The sequence below is a fragment of the Atractosteus spatula genome, chromosome 14 (assembly GCF_055471065.1).
Source record: "Atractosteus spatula isolate fAtrSpa1 chromosome 14, fAtrSpa1.hap1, whole genome shotgun sequence".
Taxonomy (NCBI): domain Eukaryota; kingdom Metazoa; phylum Chordata; class Actinopteri; order Semionotiformes; family Lepisosteidae; genus Atractosteus; species Atractosteus spatula.
Genome location: NC_142719.1, coordinates 42546685 through 42564671, shown reverse-complemented (window position 1 = coordinate 42564671; position 17987 = coordinate 42546685). Strand labels below are relative to the sequence as shown.

The 17987-nt window shown below is 40.1% G+C and overlaps 1 protein-coding gene across 2 annotated transcripts in view; it reads left to right on the top strand.

Moving 5' to 3' along the window:
* sgcd (sarcoglycan, delta (dystrophin-associated glycoprotein)) overlaps positions 1-17987 on the top strand; it is a 73801-nt gene that overhangs the window by 43867 nt on the left and 11947 nt on the right. For both annotated transcript variants that reach the window (XM_088932729.1, XM_088932730.1), the window contains one exon: positions 7268-7340. In XM_088932729.1, the coding sequence (XP_088788855.1) occupies positions 7268-7340 (73 nt within the window). The remainder of the gene's footprint in view (positions 1-7267; positions 7341-17987) is intronic.

The following is a 17987-nucleotide window of genomic DNA, read 5'->3' as shown; positions in this document are numbered from 1 at the left end:
TAAATTAATTGAAAAATTTTGCTTACGTTTGTTGTGCCAGAGGGTTTGGGAGTATATTCTGATATATAAAATATTATGTTTTCCTTTGGATAAAAGTAATAATCAGTCACATTTATACGGGGCTTTTACTTCCCCAAGGATCACTTGTATGTCATGTATGTTTGTATGTCATGTATGTTTTGTTTCATGCATGACAGCAGCATTTCCACCGTGTAGTCTGATCTTGGCAGATCTCAGAAGCTCAGCAGGGCAGGGTATGGTCAGTACTGCCCTGGGAGATCTTGCAATCAGGAGTCTCCAAGCATCACCCTGGGCACTCGCCTGCCTGCTGTACTTTGGGAGTAAGTGGTAGCTCCATTGGATCAAAAACCAACACTGGGTGTGTGAGCCCAGCCAGTGGCACTATTCTCTTTTGATCAGAACCCACTTCATCACTGGGGTTGAGTATCTTCCTGGGTGACTCACAGCCTCGGTTATCTACAAGCACCCCAAAGCACAGCAGATCAGGTAACAAAATGACAAACCACTTGAGTAAATTCCCTGGTTAAATAAAGGGGAGATTTTAAGGAGGTCAGATTGTACAGGCCCGGACAGGAATTTAGCCTGGACACCAGAATTAGCTCCCCTACTCTAAAGAACACTGCCATGGACTTTTTAATGACCAAGTCTTCAGGGCTTCATTTTAAAGTCTCATCCGAAAGGAAGGCCCCTCCTGCAGCACAGCGTCTGTCCTCAGTTGCCATACTGGGTCAATGGTGTGGAAATTCTGGTCCAGATCCACCACTGTGTCAATATTGGCACAGTCTGCCTGGAAATCGGTTTCTCTCTGGACAAAACCGTGTGGGAGTAGTCAATGATTATTTACAAGAGAAGAAAAGTTGAGCACTTGAGAAAAAGTTGTGAAGAAATTCAGGCAAAAAGGAATATCTTTACCATGACAACACAGGTAATTTCCATATCCAAGCCACACTGGGGCAGAGCTTATCTGTAGCGTTTCCATGGAGTTAAGCAGATGAGAAAACACCCCCTCACCCCCTGAACAAGACACTGCTCCCGACAGGAATGCTGGTCCCTGACTTATACAGCGGGGCAGACGGGAGCAACTGGGATAAAGTACCTCGCTGAAGATACAGCAGCAGACTGCAACATGGACTCGAACCCACAACACAGTGAGGGCAGTGATCTACCTAATACACTACTCAGCCCCTGAGTGATAGTAATATTTATTTATATTATTTTTATATTTCACTCTTTCATTAGAACAGTCTCTGCTAATTTCAAGAAAAGTATTAGTTCAATGAATGACATTCTGCATTTGCAAAACAAGGTTTTGGCAGTCTGGGCACTCCCTAGAACTGACGTTACAGGAATATTTTCCATTAAGACAAAACACTCACTGAATGGCAATATGGTATTCGATTCACACTCCTGAAGATCAGTGAGATTATATCTTCTCTCCTCTTTCCATTGGATGTAGGGGATGCTGCAGAAGTGGGTAAATATAACAGGGAAGGCTGTAGAAGCCTTTAACAAATTATAGAGAGCTGAGAGATAAACCTGTCTTCGCTCCTCTGTGATATATAGGGCGACACAAGGGAAACATATGTTTTTAGAGTATCACGGGGGGAGAAAGAATCACGTCCATCTTATTAACCTTTTTGATTATGTGTTTCCATAACTTAAAGGTCAAGATTAAGCCTTTTTTTCCTTTTTAATTAAGAGCCTATATAACTCCCCCGGCTTAGGTCTAATCAGATCCAAACACCAGTGAATGAATCTCCCAAGAAAGCCAAAACCTCTTGTAGGAAGAGAGAATAGGGGAAAGCCGTCCTGCTCCTGTCTTTATATATCACCTGGCAGAAGTGCGCAGATGGAATAACACCTGACAGGCATGATCACTTCTATCCGAATGAATACATTTATGATTTGTTCAACCGTACATATCCCACCCAAAGGCAAGCTCTGTAGCTGAATGAACGTGAAGAAGTCATTTTCGCTACAAAGATTGGGACTTATGAAATGATTTCATTCCACAGACAGCACTTTAATGGGATGATAGATACTCTAATTATGTGAACTTAAACATTAGAAAGTGATGTCAAAATGTTTTTCTACATCTTGTGTTTTATATTGAATTTATGTGAGTTTATGCCCCAGATTTTTCTTAAAATGCAGATGTCAGGTCTAGTCTTTCCATGCAGGGGTAGTGCTGTTTCATTTTCCTTTAAGCATGCTCTGCACAACAAATATAATTTTCCTGCTAGAGGAATCATTTGTCTAGTACAACAATGTTATTTAGAATTTATTGCACCACTTAGGCTCCATGTATCAAACACAGGATATTCCCACATAACCTCAAAACAGCTTCTTAATCCAATGAGACAAGCAGACAGAAAGGATTGTTTGTGGTTCCTTATCTTTCTCTACATGTTGACCCAGAGTGCATTATTAAAAATATTTAAATAGGAAACATGTGCTTATTGATCCCAATCCTAGGAATTTCTACCAAACACTGCTGGACCTCTGAGTGCAAGTTCTGTTCTGTAAGGATCTGGGATTTGTGTAGCTCATTCCCATGCTGTTATTCTAGCAGTGCCACCTCCAGTGCCAGTGAAGTGGGGATGGCTTGTGGGACAGATATTCCACCCATTTCCAATGGGACTGAAACCTGAGGATTTGGGAATCGGAGGGGGGAGGGGATTAATGGAAGTCTTCCTCTTTCTCTTCACTTAACATGCCTGTCACTGAGAGAGCCAATTGGTTTGGTGAAGGGGTTCCCAAACCAAGATAGATCCCAGCCAGCTTCTTTCATCAAAGAATATGTTCAACAGGCAGCTGTTGTGTTTAATAAGCTCTTCCTTCAGGAAACTGCAGCAGGCTCTACGATCTGCGTTCAGCTTTCGATTGCAATTTTATTCTGTTTGATGACTGAGCACGTCAATTCAAATCTTGCCAGCTTTAAAAATCTAATTTCCTTCCAGCAAAGCCACACAAAAGCAATTGTTTTTTCTTTCTTTTAATGAACTGTCTACTCTGAAGCCCTGACCTGAGCTACTTTGTGCATAGACTCTGCAAGCCCCTAGGGTGAAGACGTCTGCTGTTAAGTTGTAATCGATACTGATGCACAAAGAGTGGGGAAGTTGCCCTGCGTGCATTTGTACACATGAGGCACGTTTAGGAGCACAGCAGGAGAGAAACAGGTCTGTGGCTGCAAAGAGAAACAAGGACAGTTCCATTCACCTGTGATAATAATGGGAAACTCACAGCTACTCTCACTCAAAAATGAGGAATTATAAATAGGCTTGTGCTGTGACACTCTTGGGATCATATTTGAATGATAAGGAATCTCAGCAGCTCCTCATTCCTACCAGATTTCAGCCTTGTTTATCTATAAGTAGCAGGCTGATCATGATTTATTTTAAACCTCTGGGTTAAGCACATACAGTCTTTGTCCCATAATTGAAAAGGTTTTGGAATTATTTATTTTTTTCCGTCTATTGCTGCATGCCATCCAACCAGATCACTTTGACAAGACAGCTTGGGCAGGCAGGGAGAAATCATTTTTAACGATTCTGCAGATAATGGCTGTTACAGGAGCACAGTACTGTGATTTAAACAGTCTCACTCAAACACGGGATCACCTGATACGGCCTTTACAGGTGAGATCTTGTTCATACAGTATGCTCTCTGTGCCCGGAAACCTCATTTCCTGACTGTCTAGGGAAAGTGGCTTAAGAACCATGTAGGCATTGCTAAGCTGCATAATTATTGACTAATCAGCCTTGCCGTTCTCTTTAGTGTGCATTAGGTTGGGGAGAAAGACTAGCTTCCTGAAGCAGGGTGAAGTCGCCCCCCTCAAACAAGCTGATACACCCAGACAGGGTAGAGATGTTCATATCTTGAGTACAGTTACCACGCGTGCTGTTATGACTCCCCTAGCATAACCACTAGGGCAGTGGCACAAGCAGTTTGCTGATTGGCATTGTATTCTGTTTAGATATCCCCCATCTCTGAACAAAGCCATTAAGTGAATCTTCAAGATGCTCCACAACGCTTGTGATACACCCAGCTGTACGCTTCATAAATCTCTGATTGATCAGCAGGAATCAGAGGGTCGGAGAGAGGACTACATAATGGAAACACATTGATAAAATCATTTCTGAAGGGCATTAAGTGGAACTTAAAGTAAAACTAAAATGGCTTTATGGATTTTCCACTCGATCTGTTTATGAACATTTATTGCTTGTACATTGCAGAATGTGGCAGGGATGCACCCCCTGTTTTCACAGACGAAAAGATGAAATACAAATAAATATAAATTATTTTCAGTGCATAGATGACATGTCAATAAATATGAGATGCTGATGGCGGCCGTATTGATTAAGTACTCCACATGTACAGTAAGTTCATTAGGGTGTGTATGCTGCCATATGAGATGCTACAGATAGATGCATAGCTACTGTATACTACCTCCAAGTGATGAAGCAGCAACAGTATTACTGAAAGGTTCAATCCTCTGTTCAGATGTAAATTGCTTTCATGTGTAATGGACAGTCATTAGCCCTGATGCACAGAAAGACTGTTTTAGCATAGTTTCTATAGGGGAGAAAGTCCTACTTGTAGTTTTTCCTGCTTCAGTCTGTACTTTTGGGTTTTTTTTTCCCCCAGCTGATCTGGGCATCTTAATGACTTCAAAATGGACCAAAGTCACCAACCAGCAATTCTGCCATTACGCATCGTTCCATCATCTTTAGGTATACGATCTGAGCCCTTACAGCCCACCTGGCCCTGTTCGGACCTTGCAATTCAAGGGGCAAGACAGACGTTCTTCTCTTTTCAAATGCGTCCTTCCTGTCATTCCCCGAGTCCATTCAGAGATACACCAGCAGTGCAGCTCCAGGACCCTGACTGTGAGCAGTGAATTAATATACACGGGTGGGCAGAGAGGCTGTCGTACCACAGCAGTACAGCTCGATCATTGCATGCACACAGACTGGATATTTCCTAAATGCTCTTCTTTAAGACATACTTAAGACCTATGATCCAGACACACTTTTACTTTGTATTTATTTCTGTTATGCACCAGGCAGGGCGAGGGGATTTGTGTCCCAGGCCTGCATCTTTCCCAGCTTGTTGTCATCTGTCCCAAGATGATCTCCCTTTTGGGCTGCCAGTTTATGTGCTTTCCTTGGATCCTCTGTACCCTGTGCGGTTAGGACCCTCTAGAGCTCTGCCCTAGTACTTGCCCCAGGGGTAAATCTGTTTCCATAACAGACCTCATCTTTTCCCTGACAACATGTGGGGCAGTGTGATCTCACCGTGCCTGATGAAAGTCCTATCTCATGGGGTACACCGTGACAGACCGTTTTCTTGCTGTAAATAAACGCACCGTGTTACGTTGTTACTGTATATTTACAGCCAACGTTCATCTATCCCTTTCTTTTAAAAAAGCTAAATTCATACCTACAGTGCATCTCCCTCAGCACACTTTTAGAAGAACATATTTACCTGCAGCTGCACTAAGTGTGTGGCGTTTTACCTTCATTGCCATGGCAATATCACCGGCCATTCGTCTTGTGCCGCGCAGGAGGGAATTGTCTGTGCAGTGCTGTGGGATGGAGTCAGTTATCCCTCCAGACCTCAGATGCTCTGAAACCTGGCAGCAGGGCAGAGTGACAGACCCGGGAGAGAGTCCCTGCGGTGCTCTTCAAAGCCGTCACCCCCCACACACAGCTGCAGACAGAGTCATTTCTGGCTCTCGCTGCTACACCAGGCAGCCTGCCTGCCACACCTGCCCTGCCGGCTTCAAAGCACAGGCTGAGGGCTTCACGGCTGACAACATCTTCAGCGAAGCTCATGAAAGGCAGTTTGAGTCATTTCTATGCTGATCTTCAAGCGTGAGCTTGTTTTTGTCATTTCTGTCATGCACTTAACACTTTTAGTATTTCGGAAAATTACAACTTAATTATATAGCAGATAAAATACTGTATATTTCTTCCCTTTTTATTTTTATTCAGTTACTTCCCATCTCTGGAACTCCAGAGTGTTGCTCAATGCTCAACGTGTGCATCATGTACTGTAGTAAACAGGGATTTCCATCTATTTCTCTTTTTATGAAGTCACTTCCTGTCCATGGAACACAACAGTGTACAGTGTGCACCACCAACATAAAATTCAACTGCCCCCTTGTGGCAGTAAGTGACAATGTGCTGAATCAATCAAATTTAATACACATGAGAGACTCCACTTCATGTTCATATAGTACATTTTAATGAAAATTAATATTTTTCTTAAAGAGCTTAGAGCTTCTATTGTATTTAGAAAAGCAAAGGCTAGATTGTTCTTTGTAAATATCACCTGTTCCCTTTCATCTTTTGTGTTTCAGGCTTACAGACAATGCACACAATAAAACACTGGGCTTGGTTGTTAAAACCTGTTAATTGTTCAACACAACTGAGCAGTTAGCAATTTACAATATGCTTTCCTCCTGCTAAAAGTTAATAGCATCTCTCCCTGCTGAGTCAGGACTCAGTATTGTATTTCAAAATGCAAATACAAGCTTAAAATATTGGTTTCTCATTTTTATTCATTTGTATCCAAACCATCATTAAGTGATGTCATGATGAAGCAATAAATAATTTAATTTACTAAAACATGTTAGTAAAGCTGAACTAAACTAAAGGTATTTTCTTGCAAATAGACTCATACCACAAAGAACAGGTGTCAGGCATTTCATCAACAAAATAATTAAATTTAATTGGTAAGTGCTTTGGAAAGCAATTTTTGTAACAGCAAAAGTATAAATAAAAAGGAACTCTTTTTCTGGGTTTTCCTCGGAATAATGAACAGGAGTACATTATTTAAATTATTGATCGATCCCTGTGAATGATGGGTTTTGTTCTTTTATCTATGATTTTGGTTCATGAAGAGTTGGGCATTTTGAGATGTCAAGATGTAAAGGGCAGTCACTGACTTACTGCTTTAGGGACTGAAGTGTGTGGGATAACTCAGACCCTGGAGTCCGAGAGGGCTGCTTCAGGTGTTGAAGAACAGTCTGCAAGTTCCATCCAGTCTGTGCTGTGAAATCACAGACTGAAAGTTACATCAATCTTTCATGGAATTACTTACTGACTGTAAGAATGTAAGAATGTGGTGGACTGGGACCAGTGAGCATTTTCAACTCCTCGGACGAGGTTTGTGTCCCAGACTTTGACTTTGTGTCCCAGAATCCAGTCGACTGACAGCCATAATTTGCTTGTGATTTCAGGTGCTGAAGGCGCCGTATTCAGTAACTCCGTAGAAACCCCTCAAGTCAGAGCAGACCCCTTTAAGGAGCTCAGGTAAGCATTCAAGAGTACTGGCTCTTCCCAGCTTTGCACTCAACAGCTTAAACACTAGAACTGCAAATCACAGAATCAATTCAACCCTTTGCAGCAAATCCCCAAATCTTTTCCAGATTCCCCAGAAGGTACCCAGTAATAGTACTTGAAGAAACAGTGAAATATTTAAGCTTTTGAAATGTACATGAAATGTGTTCAGTAGTTATGGCTTTAACATGTTTAGGATATAGTTCCTTAGGTGCTTTTTATCATCCTTCTGGAGTGGTGCTCCAAGTTTCCTTCTGGAGGACGCTGTGGGTTCAAAGGGTCATATTAATAGTTCAGATCTCAGTACACACTACAATTTTTAATTCTTGGGAATATAAAGCACTATATAAAAGCAATTTGTTATTATGGAATAAAAACTTTGAATGATCTTTGACATTCCCAAACCTTTATAATCGCAAAATCTGTATCTGAATTTGAAAAAGTACAGTATCTATTGGAATGAACCCTAATTTTCATATAGGACTGTGGAGTTCTGGATATTGACATGAAGCACAGCTGCTCAACAGACTTTTACCAAAGGGTTTCTTTAAAATGCTACATGTCTTTATACTGGACAGGAAAGTTTAATTTGGTTTATGGACTTTTAAATCAAATGCTGATTCCAGCTCCTGACACAGATGATTGCGTTTCATTAGAAACAATGCTCAAACAGCTGCAAAATGATTAAAAAACAGCTTTGAAAGCATTTTTTTTGGATGCATGAGCATTTGAGATTCAATGCCTATAATAGGTTTGGCATGTTTCTTGGAGAATAACAAACTGTTTTTTCTGACTTTTTGCACATAACGTTGCAGCTAACCTGCAGCAAAGTTCTGAGGTTCCCAGGTTTCATGTTGCAGGTAGAAATGCTTTGAGGTGCATGAAGGACGTAGTGTTAACTGTGTCATTCCTCTTAGGTAATTTGCAGGGAATCCCAGGACGCATGCGTCCATGATATTGTACATCCGAAATGATAACGGAAATAAAAAGTCTTTTATTAGCTGAAAGGGTAAGACAGAGGCCAGTCCAGCACAATCCTGGTGCAACCAAATATATGAAGGACTTTTTGCACTGAAATGTTTGCACCCCAACCCCAAACCAGTCTTCTAGCAAGATCGCCTTCAGCTGAGGTTGTGATGGGTTTTGAAATGCACATTCTGCTGTTTATCGAGCGGCAATGTGGGGATTATTCTGCTTTAGCAACATGCCGGAGGTCTGTCTCCTGCTCCTCAAGGTGAACACACATTTCTGGCTGCTGAGAGAGCCTATTCTATTTACTAGGTACTCCTCATATCCTAGAGTAGCTTCTTGACTTTCTTTGGGGATGTGATGGCATCTCTTGATCAAAACATTTTGCAGAATCCTTCTTTCCCATACTTCCCCTCAGGCATTATCCTTGCATAATATTCAAAATCAGAAAGAACATTTCTGTTTATTTTAAGGAGTAACTACAAGCACGTTTTAATTCTGGGAGTAAAAGAAATACAATAGCCTGTCTGACAAAATAACAAGATTATGCACAGTGTGGCATAGACTAAAGCAACATTGAATAAATTCCCTGCTAATTGTCCCTGATTTAAATCTGGGACAAGTTAGTCAACCATGTTGCTGAAGCCAATACCCTGAAGTCTTTCAAGAAACAGCCGGATGACATCTCGGGATCAGAGACCCTTAATCCAGAACTGAGAGTTGTGCCGCTGCTGAGTTGAGAGCACTGCTGTGGCAGCGGAGTCATGTAAGAAAGCGAAGAAATTAGTACACTTCTTTGCAAGAGAAATGTTTGGCACATGGTTTGGAAGCTTGCAAATCTTCTCCTTCAAAATGTGTATTTTGAAACACAGACAACCGCAAGCTGAAGTTAAATTAAAGGCCTTTCTTCTTCATGTGATTCCAGGCTAATAAGATTGATGCCTGTTTTCTTGGCATCGTCTTCCCTGTACAGGCTCTCCCTTTGCTGATCGATGCTCAGATGCTCATCAAAATCTAATTAAAGTGGATTCTCATTAACTAAAACAAACATGTGAAGTACAATGCCAATACCAGAGAGAAAGGGTGCTGGCAACGAGATTATACTTATTTGGTAGGCAATGCAAACTGAGGCTGAAATAATGAACAGTAAATACTGTGAATGGATTGGCTACCATCCTGAATTTTCCACTTCTATCGAAAGACCAGAGACTGCAAGACCGTGTCTTCCAGACTCTCGTGACGACACATGAAAAAGAAGTGATGGGCCCACAACGTAGACAGATGAGGAACGCTAAGTGATTCTTTTCAAGACACAGAAAGAAATAGAAATCTACCAGGGGAGGGTATCAATGAATTAATGGAACAACATTTTAATAAAAACTATAGTGCCATTTAAGGTGACAAAGCTTTCCTGTGTCCTGAATCTAGATTGGACGCAGGAATGCCCCTTGTGCTCACACTATTGCTTTCACAATTTGATCCAGTATTAAAAGAGAAGCAATAACAAGAATTCATGCACCTATCGATGAGCAAGCGCTGCTCTGTGAATTTCTTGCACATCCTCGAGATAAGAGCAGCAGAGCTTTGCAGTATTCAATCAGAAGTGACTCGTTGGTGTGTTTTCTTGTTCTGCTCCTTGCTGGGGTCTGTAGATGCTCTATGGAGTTCAGGTTCTGTATATTACCAGTGTAATGGTAAACATAAGAATTCTTCATTTCTTCAGCCAGATCCCTTTCATCTACTGGTGTATTTAGCAAGAAAGGCGCTTTTTGTATATCCCTGGAGAAAACCTACTGAATAGTAAGAATATTAATGATAATAACAACCGATATTTGTCCCCTGCGTCTCATTTTGTGGGCATCAAGAGATGCAAATCTTTTGAACTGCACAGCGGTCTCTTGGGAAGCACAAGCCATTCATTTTTAATGAAGGAGCCTGCAGTTCCTCTGGTTGTAGGAATGAGCAGTGATCTTTCAGCCAACATGGTGGTGGAGAGGGAGAGATGATCCGCAAGATTCGATTTACTCTAGTTACCAGGGACAGGAACTTCAATTCAGTCGTTGTGCACGTCCGTGGACAAGGGATTTGCATGTGTTGAACATGTGTTTCTCAGATGTGCACTACTTTCAAATTTCCTAATAAAACCTTCTAAATAAAATTCTTTAACACAAACATAATTTGTTTAATATACGTCGGTTAAGAGTAGACAATAGTAAACCCATACATGAGCAAAATACATACAGCAGAGAGATACCAGATTCGTTGAAGGTGTTTTTTGACCAGTGATGCATCTCTCCAGTCCCCAGAGGTCCTGCACGTCTTACAGAGCACATTTCAATTCAGCAGACGTCTTACCAAAATAACTTGTTTGATGAATTAAGAGAATTAAGATCAGAGGCCGAATGGGCGGCCAGAGTATCTGGGTGATGTCTTCTTCCTTTCACCCCAAACCTCTGCAGTCATCACTCTAACAGAGACAAGGTGTGCATTACAGTGGGGAGCAGACTACGTGTTGCACATACTGTAATATAGGTCCTTAGAAATATCCACACCTCAGAATGCCAAGGTTGCAACATACATGTGTGTGTGTTCTACCAGCACAAGTAGGCAGAGCATGGATGATGTTACCCAGTAAGACGTAAAAGGGTATGTTTTTTTCTGAAATTATTTTTGTCACTGTTCACTAATGCAACTTGGGCGTACCTGTATAGACTGCAGGGTTTATTTAGAATTGGATATGTATTTAAAAATGTTCATACTGGTTTTTAAATGTGACAGTCTATTGATTAGATAATTTTGGACCAATGAATCATTTTGCAAACTGTGACAAGCAGTAACTGTCCTTGATTACCTAAACTAGAACTATGCACTCCCAATTAGTGATAAATGGAGCCTCCGAAAACACTGGTAACTGAAGCAAAGATCGGCTAGAGCTTAACTGGGGTGTGACTTTGGATCACAATGAATCAGATGAAGCAAACTGCCCACCAAGTGCAAATTGCAAACCCAGGAGATGATTGTGACTGGCACATGCCAAACTCAACTGGAATGTGAAAGTAACCTGAGAAGAGGTAATTAAAGTAACAAGGGTGGATCTAGTGAGTCCAGCAGTGAGTAACACTTTACCTTTCAAGTGGTCATTGCTTGCATTGTCCACCCTGGTTTGATTTTACTATTTGCTAGAGTCAAAGGTAGTAAGACACTTTCGCCATTTGTCTGAGTCTGAGGGCTGAGGGACAGGCACTAAACCAACAATGGGAAATGTAAGAACAAAACAGTAGCATGTTATAATGGTGACATACAAAATTTAAAACAGCTGGAAAAATGTTATATACTGTACTACAGAACTTAAGATGCAGTATATAAAACACTACTTATTTGTGTGTATTTACTTCATGTTTGTCTTTTCTGACTTACTGTATAGTTGAAAAGAAAAAGCAGAAAAACTGTAGAACTGGAAGCGTGTTGGCTGAAAGCTGCTTTTTACTGTTCTCAGCCCCACTGACAGAGGGGAATGTCTGGATCATTGATTTCTGTTCCTCCAGTCAGATGAGCTCAATGATCACCCAGGCTAATAATTGTTATCAATGAAGTCATACCTCCCTCGCTGGCACTCAAAGAGCAGTGCAAATGAGATACACTGAGCTTAATATCACAAGCAAATTGGTTTTAGATCCCTGCTAGAACATATCTTCTGTGTCCTGAATCTAAACTCAAAAGGCACTGCTTAAATCGCTGACATATCCTTTATTGGCTCTCTCATCGTTTCCTCCTGGTTCACAGAATGGAATTCTGGGGTTCATTTGAAAAAGTGATGGATTGCTACAAAAAGAATAAAAAGGTCTTTGAGTGCGATTAGCTTGCTAAGACATCTAAACTCTGCTTTTACTATTGGACTGTAGGGCAATTCCAGTTCAGTACAGAGTCTTTAATTGTATTGTGAGGATGCTTATAAAAAGTCCCTGCTGCCAGTCCCAGTGAGTTACACATTTTCAAGGAACCACTTTGAATACAAAATATTTTAAGATGCATATTTCATGGATATAAATATATTTAGAAGACATACATATTTTTTAAAATATTGTATTTTTTATATCAGTCTCAAACATATGTCAGAGATCTCAGTCAGTTACTCTTTTCTCATTATCTGTTAATTTACAGATTTTTTCAATACATCCAGAAAGGTCTTACAGTATATACTGTAATTTGCTTTCACAAATCATGTAGACATCCACAGTGGTAAATTTAAGTGCCCCTTTAAAGAAAGTAATTTTCTATCTAGGGTGGGGAATGTAACCAAGTGAGATATCATACTTGAACTTCAGTGCAGCAGGCTATTTTGTCTACAGTATGTTTAAATATCCCTGTTTTCAACAGCAACACAGGGTAAATATGCAATGCTGTACCTAACAGTATGACACATTCCTATACACTAAGTGTACCTTAACCTCAGCCTGTGAAGCATTAGGCAAATTGAAATATTTTGAAGCATGACATGATAGCCCCTGCATCAAACAACTGTAGCGGCTTGAAGTTCTCCAGCAAAACCTTCTAGTTAAACTTGGTGAGCACTTTTTAAAAAAAACACTTAGGCACTTTTGCCACCTGTTCTTCATATACTGTACAGTGAGAGCACATTTTGTAATACGCATACTGGGCTCTGATTTAAAACTACAGGAGTTGTACTTCTAGGCAAACCTCAATACTTCCAAATGCCTGAAACGTCTGTGAATCATAGCCTAACCTTAGACTCTCATCTGTATTAACGCATGCACAAAGCAGCTAAACCTACAAGAAGTAAGTTGTAGTCAACCCACAGACATTGTATTGATATTACATACAAGTCCTATTACAAAGCTAATGGGAGCAAGCACAAAACCACAAAGCGAACTGAAGGCAGCAGGCTCTAAGTTCTAAGTTCTAAGGTTCTTAAGGATTGTAAAAATATTTTAAATCTTTAAACCTTCTGCCCTTGCACAGCCTTCCAAATATCGTTATCGCCCACACAGACAGGTGAACAGAGATTTGTATATCTGTTATCTGGATATAACACATCCCAGAATGAAAACCACATTCTCTATTACTTGGTTTCACACCCTCTTGCAATTGGAAAATGTTATTTGCGCTGTGTACTGGGGTGTTACCCAGTGCCTTTATTTTATCCTGTGTCATCTGTGGCTATGCTACCTGTGTGCTTGAATTCAGAAGCTGCCTGAAGACATTAAATAAATGTCATTGCTATTGTGGGAATGGAAATAGCCCCAGTGGTATTTGCAATGGGGTCATAGCTCTTGCTCAGCCTGAAAATCGCTGCAGATTTTCAAGCCAGTTCCCAATCTGATATTCAGTTATGGCTCTAAATCGGAGCACGCTCGGTGAGTGTGCAAGGAAGCAGTGTCTTCCCTGCCCCGCGGGGACCATCGCAATCACATAAATCCTTATTGCATTCCTTCCACAATCAACACCTGTAACAATTAAGAGGGACATATCTCTTTCCATGAACTCTTTCTTAGATAGGGCGCTTTATTTTGTCATTGATTTCTCTTGAATTCATTATGGAGGTAGAATGCTATTTTATAAGCCCCACTGACTGTAATCATTTTGTTGGCAGACTTATTTTAATAAATGTTTTAAAAAAACAGATCACAGTGGAAAGTTCTCCTGCTGTCTGTCAGAATCAACAACAAGGTCTTACTTGTGTCATAAAACACCTTCTAACCAAACAAACACTTATGTGAAGGTGTTAGGTACTGAAGATTAAACTGAGCAGATGAAAATGTATTAGAATGGCATTAGACACAGCTACAATAGTTTGTGTTACCTGAAACACAGAGATAGGGGATGAAGAAAACATCTAAAATTTTAAACTACATTATATGCAATATATTATCACACTATAATGCAATGGTGTACTTGAAAATACATACAGTATGTATATATTTCTAATTTATAAAATTAGCTTTCTCTAAGTCATCTATTAAGACTTAAATAAATAATACCAACAGTACATAGTATTAACTTTTCAATCACAGTACTTTATCTGGAAACACAACACAAAAACTATATTTCATTCATGAGTTACCTCTGTTGTCATTTTAAGCAGTATTAAAAGCTACTGTATTATGACATTTTTCACATTTGTCTTGGCTAACACTGTGTTAGTACCTATGTTACCTTTTCTCCTTGATAATCTCATCAGAGGGTGTCATTTATCCCTTTATAGAGCTATGGCAAAACAGAATCAATGAAAATAGTACTTATTGTGTTTCTCAAGCTATTTCCAGCTGTCTTTTACCCGGCTGTTTTCTATTGCTTGTGCACAGCAGGTAGGGGCTATTGCCGTACAAAAGCTGGACACATTTAGGAAGATTCCAAGAACTCGTGACAGAAAGAAATGTTTTTCATTTCTGCAATATGTCCGCCTTGTCAGAGACCAGTTTCCAAATTACACCCCCTCCTTAACAGCGTGTGGAACAACTGAACAGAGCCCTTGTGAAAACAGTTCGTGTCTGATCTGCCACTGACAAAGGATACAAATCATGTTTCGTTTTATCCTATTGTTCTTCGTGCACACATGGAGATGAATTTGATTTTTGAAACTGACAGATGGATCTGTTAGGTGCCATTCTGAATCTAAGCTGCAGCACAGACCTGTCTCTTCTCCTCCAGGCAAGACAGGCATCTTAAAAACAGACGATTCTTACTTTTTTAATGACACCCGGATTCATATCACACACAGTGCTTTGATAATTGATGTGAAAAATAATTTCCAGGAAAATGATTAAATCTGTTTTAAGCTTAAACTGAAACAATTTTACTCCTTGAGCTTTTTGAAAGGAGTATGGTATTGATAGAACTGGTATGATCATTATTAGCCCTAGGGGGTTAGTTTTGCATTTTGTAGTTCCTTTATATTTGTAGGCCGCTTTGGAGAAGTAGAAGGATGTATTGATTTTTGTTTTCATGTAGTAAAATAACCAGAAAACAACTAAAATGTAACAAAATATAAAGCATTATATTTAATGTGAATGAATACACAGTCAGTCCAGCTATAACTTGTTTTTCTAGAACGTGAGGTGGATAGATTCACGATTTGTGTTTTATGCCTAGTATGTTGAGCAGGAAATTTCACCAGCTGTGATGCTGTTTGGTGGTGAGTGTTAACTATTAATTCTGATGGTTTAAAATGGTTATTTTTGTGTACTTAAGGTTAAACTATTGCATAAAGGGTGCTGAATAACACGATTAATACTTTATTTTAGTTAAAATAGGTTTAACGTTTTTCCTCCAATGGCCCCTCCCCCACAAAGCCCCTCCCCCCGGCCCCACCCACACCCCGCAGGCCCCTCCCCTTTCCGTCATGTTTCTCTTGCTTGTATCTAACTGGCTTGGCGAATTTCAATTTTTTTTCTAGCTACAGTAATTATTGATACCAATTTGTTAATGTTTTAGCTAAGAATTGTTTAATTTAAGTAAATAGTGCTTTCGCTTACCGGTTCTCCCCAATTCAGATGTTTCATTAATGACAACGGACTAACGTACAGTATGTAGCTACATTATGTCAAGATTTTATTTTTGTCTTTATTCACTATACAATTAACACTTAGAGTTAAAGTAACACATTATACTTACAATGTAGCAAATATTGGTATCTTCACTGCTATCTGCAGTCCAACTTAATAATTCCCATGAATGCAATTTTCTATAATGTGGAGATCTGTAAAAATCTGCAGAATGTGATTACAGTACCACATTACTGTATAGCGTTCATTTTTAAAAATCAAAGCATGTGGTGTTATTCTGCGACAAAGCCCCATTTTTCTCATTTCACATCCTCACAAGCTCACATTTGGCATACAGCATGAGCATAAAAAAGGTTGCATCTGAGAGGAGACAATCTGACTCATGTAGCACATTTGATTACTAGTGGCTACTGCAATTGACTGGAGGATCCCAACCAGCCTCTTTTTAAAGCGTGTTGAGATGTCCAAATGTGTTGCTCAGAAGCAAATTCATTACATTTGGCAGCACACCTGTCTACTTGTCTGTCACCTTCAAAATCATAACATAACATCACTTTATTAGCCCTATACAATTTCTTGCATTAGGAATTAGTCTTTTCACAGACCCCAGCTTGCTCTCCATGAGACACACAGACAGGGAGAGAAGCTTGGGGTCAGAGCGCAGGGTCAGCCATTGTACAGCGCCCCTGGAGCAGTTGGAGTTAAGGGCCTTGCTCAGGAGCCCAACGGAGTAGGATTCCTCTGCCAGCTGCAGGATTTGAACCGGCAACCTTCCAGTCACAGGCGCAGATCCTCAGCCACAGAGCCACCGCTCCGCCCTGATTAAAATCAGTAATCCTGCATCTTCTAGGTCCACATCTGTACAGATCCACCTTACCACACAGGCCTGAGGGCTTCTCCTGTAGTCAACAGGGACTGTAAATGAAAGACGCCACATCTTGTTTCAATAATCTTGCACTAATGGGTGTGTGAGGAAGCTAGTGATTGTCTGAGGCATTAGTAAAACTCTAGCGCGGGTTTAAGAGCTTTCTTTAAGAAAAGTTTTTTTTGGTAAAAAATCATCACGATCCTGCCAGAGAAATCCTGGAGGAGATTTACAAGAGGTGAAAGCTCACAAAATGGAATCGATAAATGAATGTGCCCCTAGTAGAGGTGAACATCGCTGAGGCTGATTTAGTTTACCATTTTTTCACTTTCAAATTGAATTGATATTTTTGTCATTCCTACATTCCCCAAAATGTCTATCTTCCTGGCTGGAGCTTGAAGTTTTACTCCTAAATAAATATCTTGAATCTGCCGCAGCAAAAAGTGGGAGGGCTTGTTGACCTCATTTGCCATGCTCTGATTCTAAGAGAAAATTCAATATTTTGAATTACACTGAGAGAGAGGAAACTTCCCTTTAACTGATATAAATGAATTCATTGTGAAGGAATTGCACACCTCCTGTGTTTTATGGAAGTCTAATCACATATAAAATCCCTATCAATTCCAATCCCCAAGGGTACAAGAACATTGATCCAAAAGGTTTAAGATTAAGCTGGGTGATCGTTCCTCAATAATGGGGATGTTCTGTTTTAGTTTAAACTTTATCTAAAACTTGAATAATAATTTAACATTTTGTTCATAGTAATACTTCTTCAAATGACTTTACATGATTTTATCTTTTGGAAAGGCATTAAATGGATATATTCAACCTCCTTGCTCAGATCTGGGTATTTCTATATGTTGGAGCCTGATCATATTATTAATAATAAATATGGGTGACACTTTCATCCAAAGCAATGTACATTTGTACCCATTTATACAGCCGGGCATTTTACTGGGCAGTGTGAATGAAGTATCTTGTTCAAAGGTCTAACAGTATTTCTCCGCCTGGGATCCACGTCCTTTCAGTTATGAGTTCAGAGGAGGAAGAAGTACTGTAATTCTGGTCTCTACAGAAAGGCCATGTTGTCATGCAGGGCTTGTTTCATCTATTTTTAACTGGTCAAGCGCGACCAAGACAGGATGAATTCAAGAGAGCCGGCACTGTGTTCAATAACAGAGTCTCAGACATGGCTCCCTGGGATGGATTAAACTGTGTCAGAAGAAGTGCTTTCAGGCGCTGGTAAAACAACAGCACAGGGAG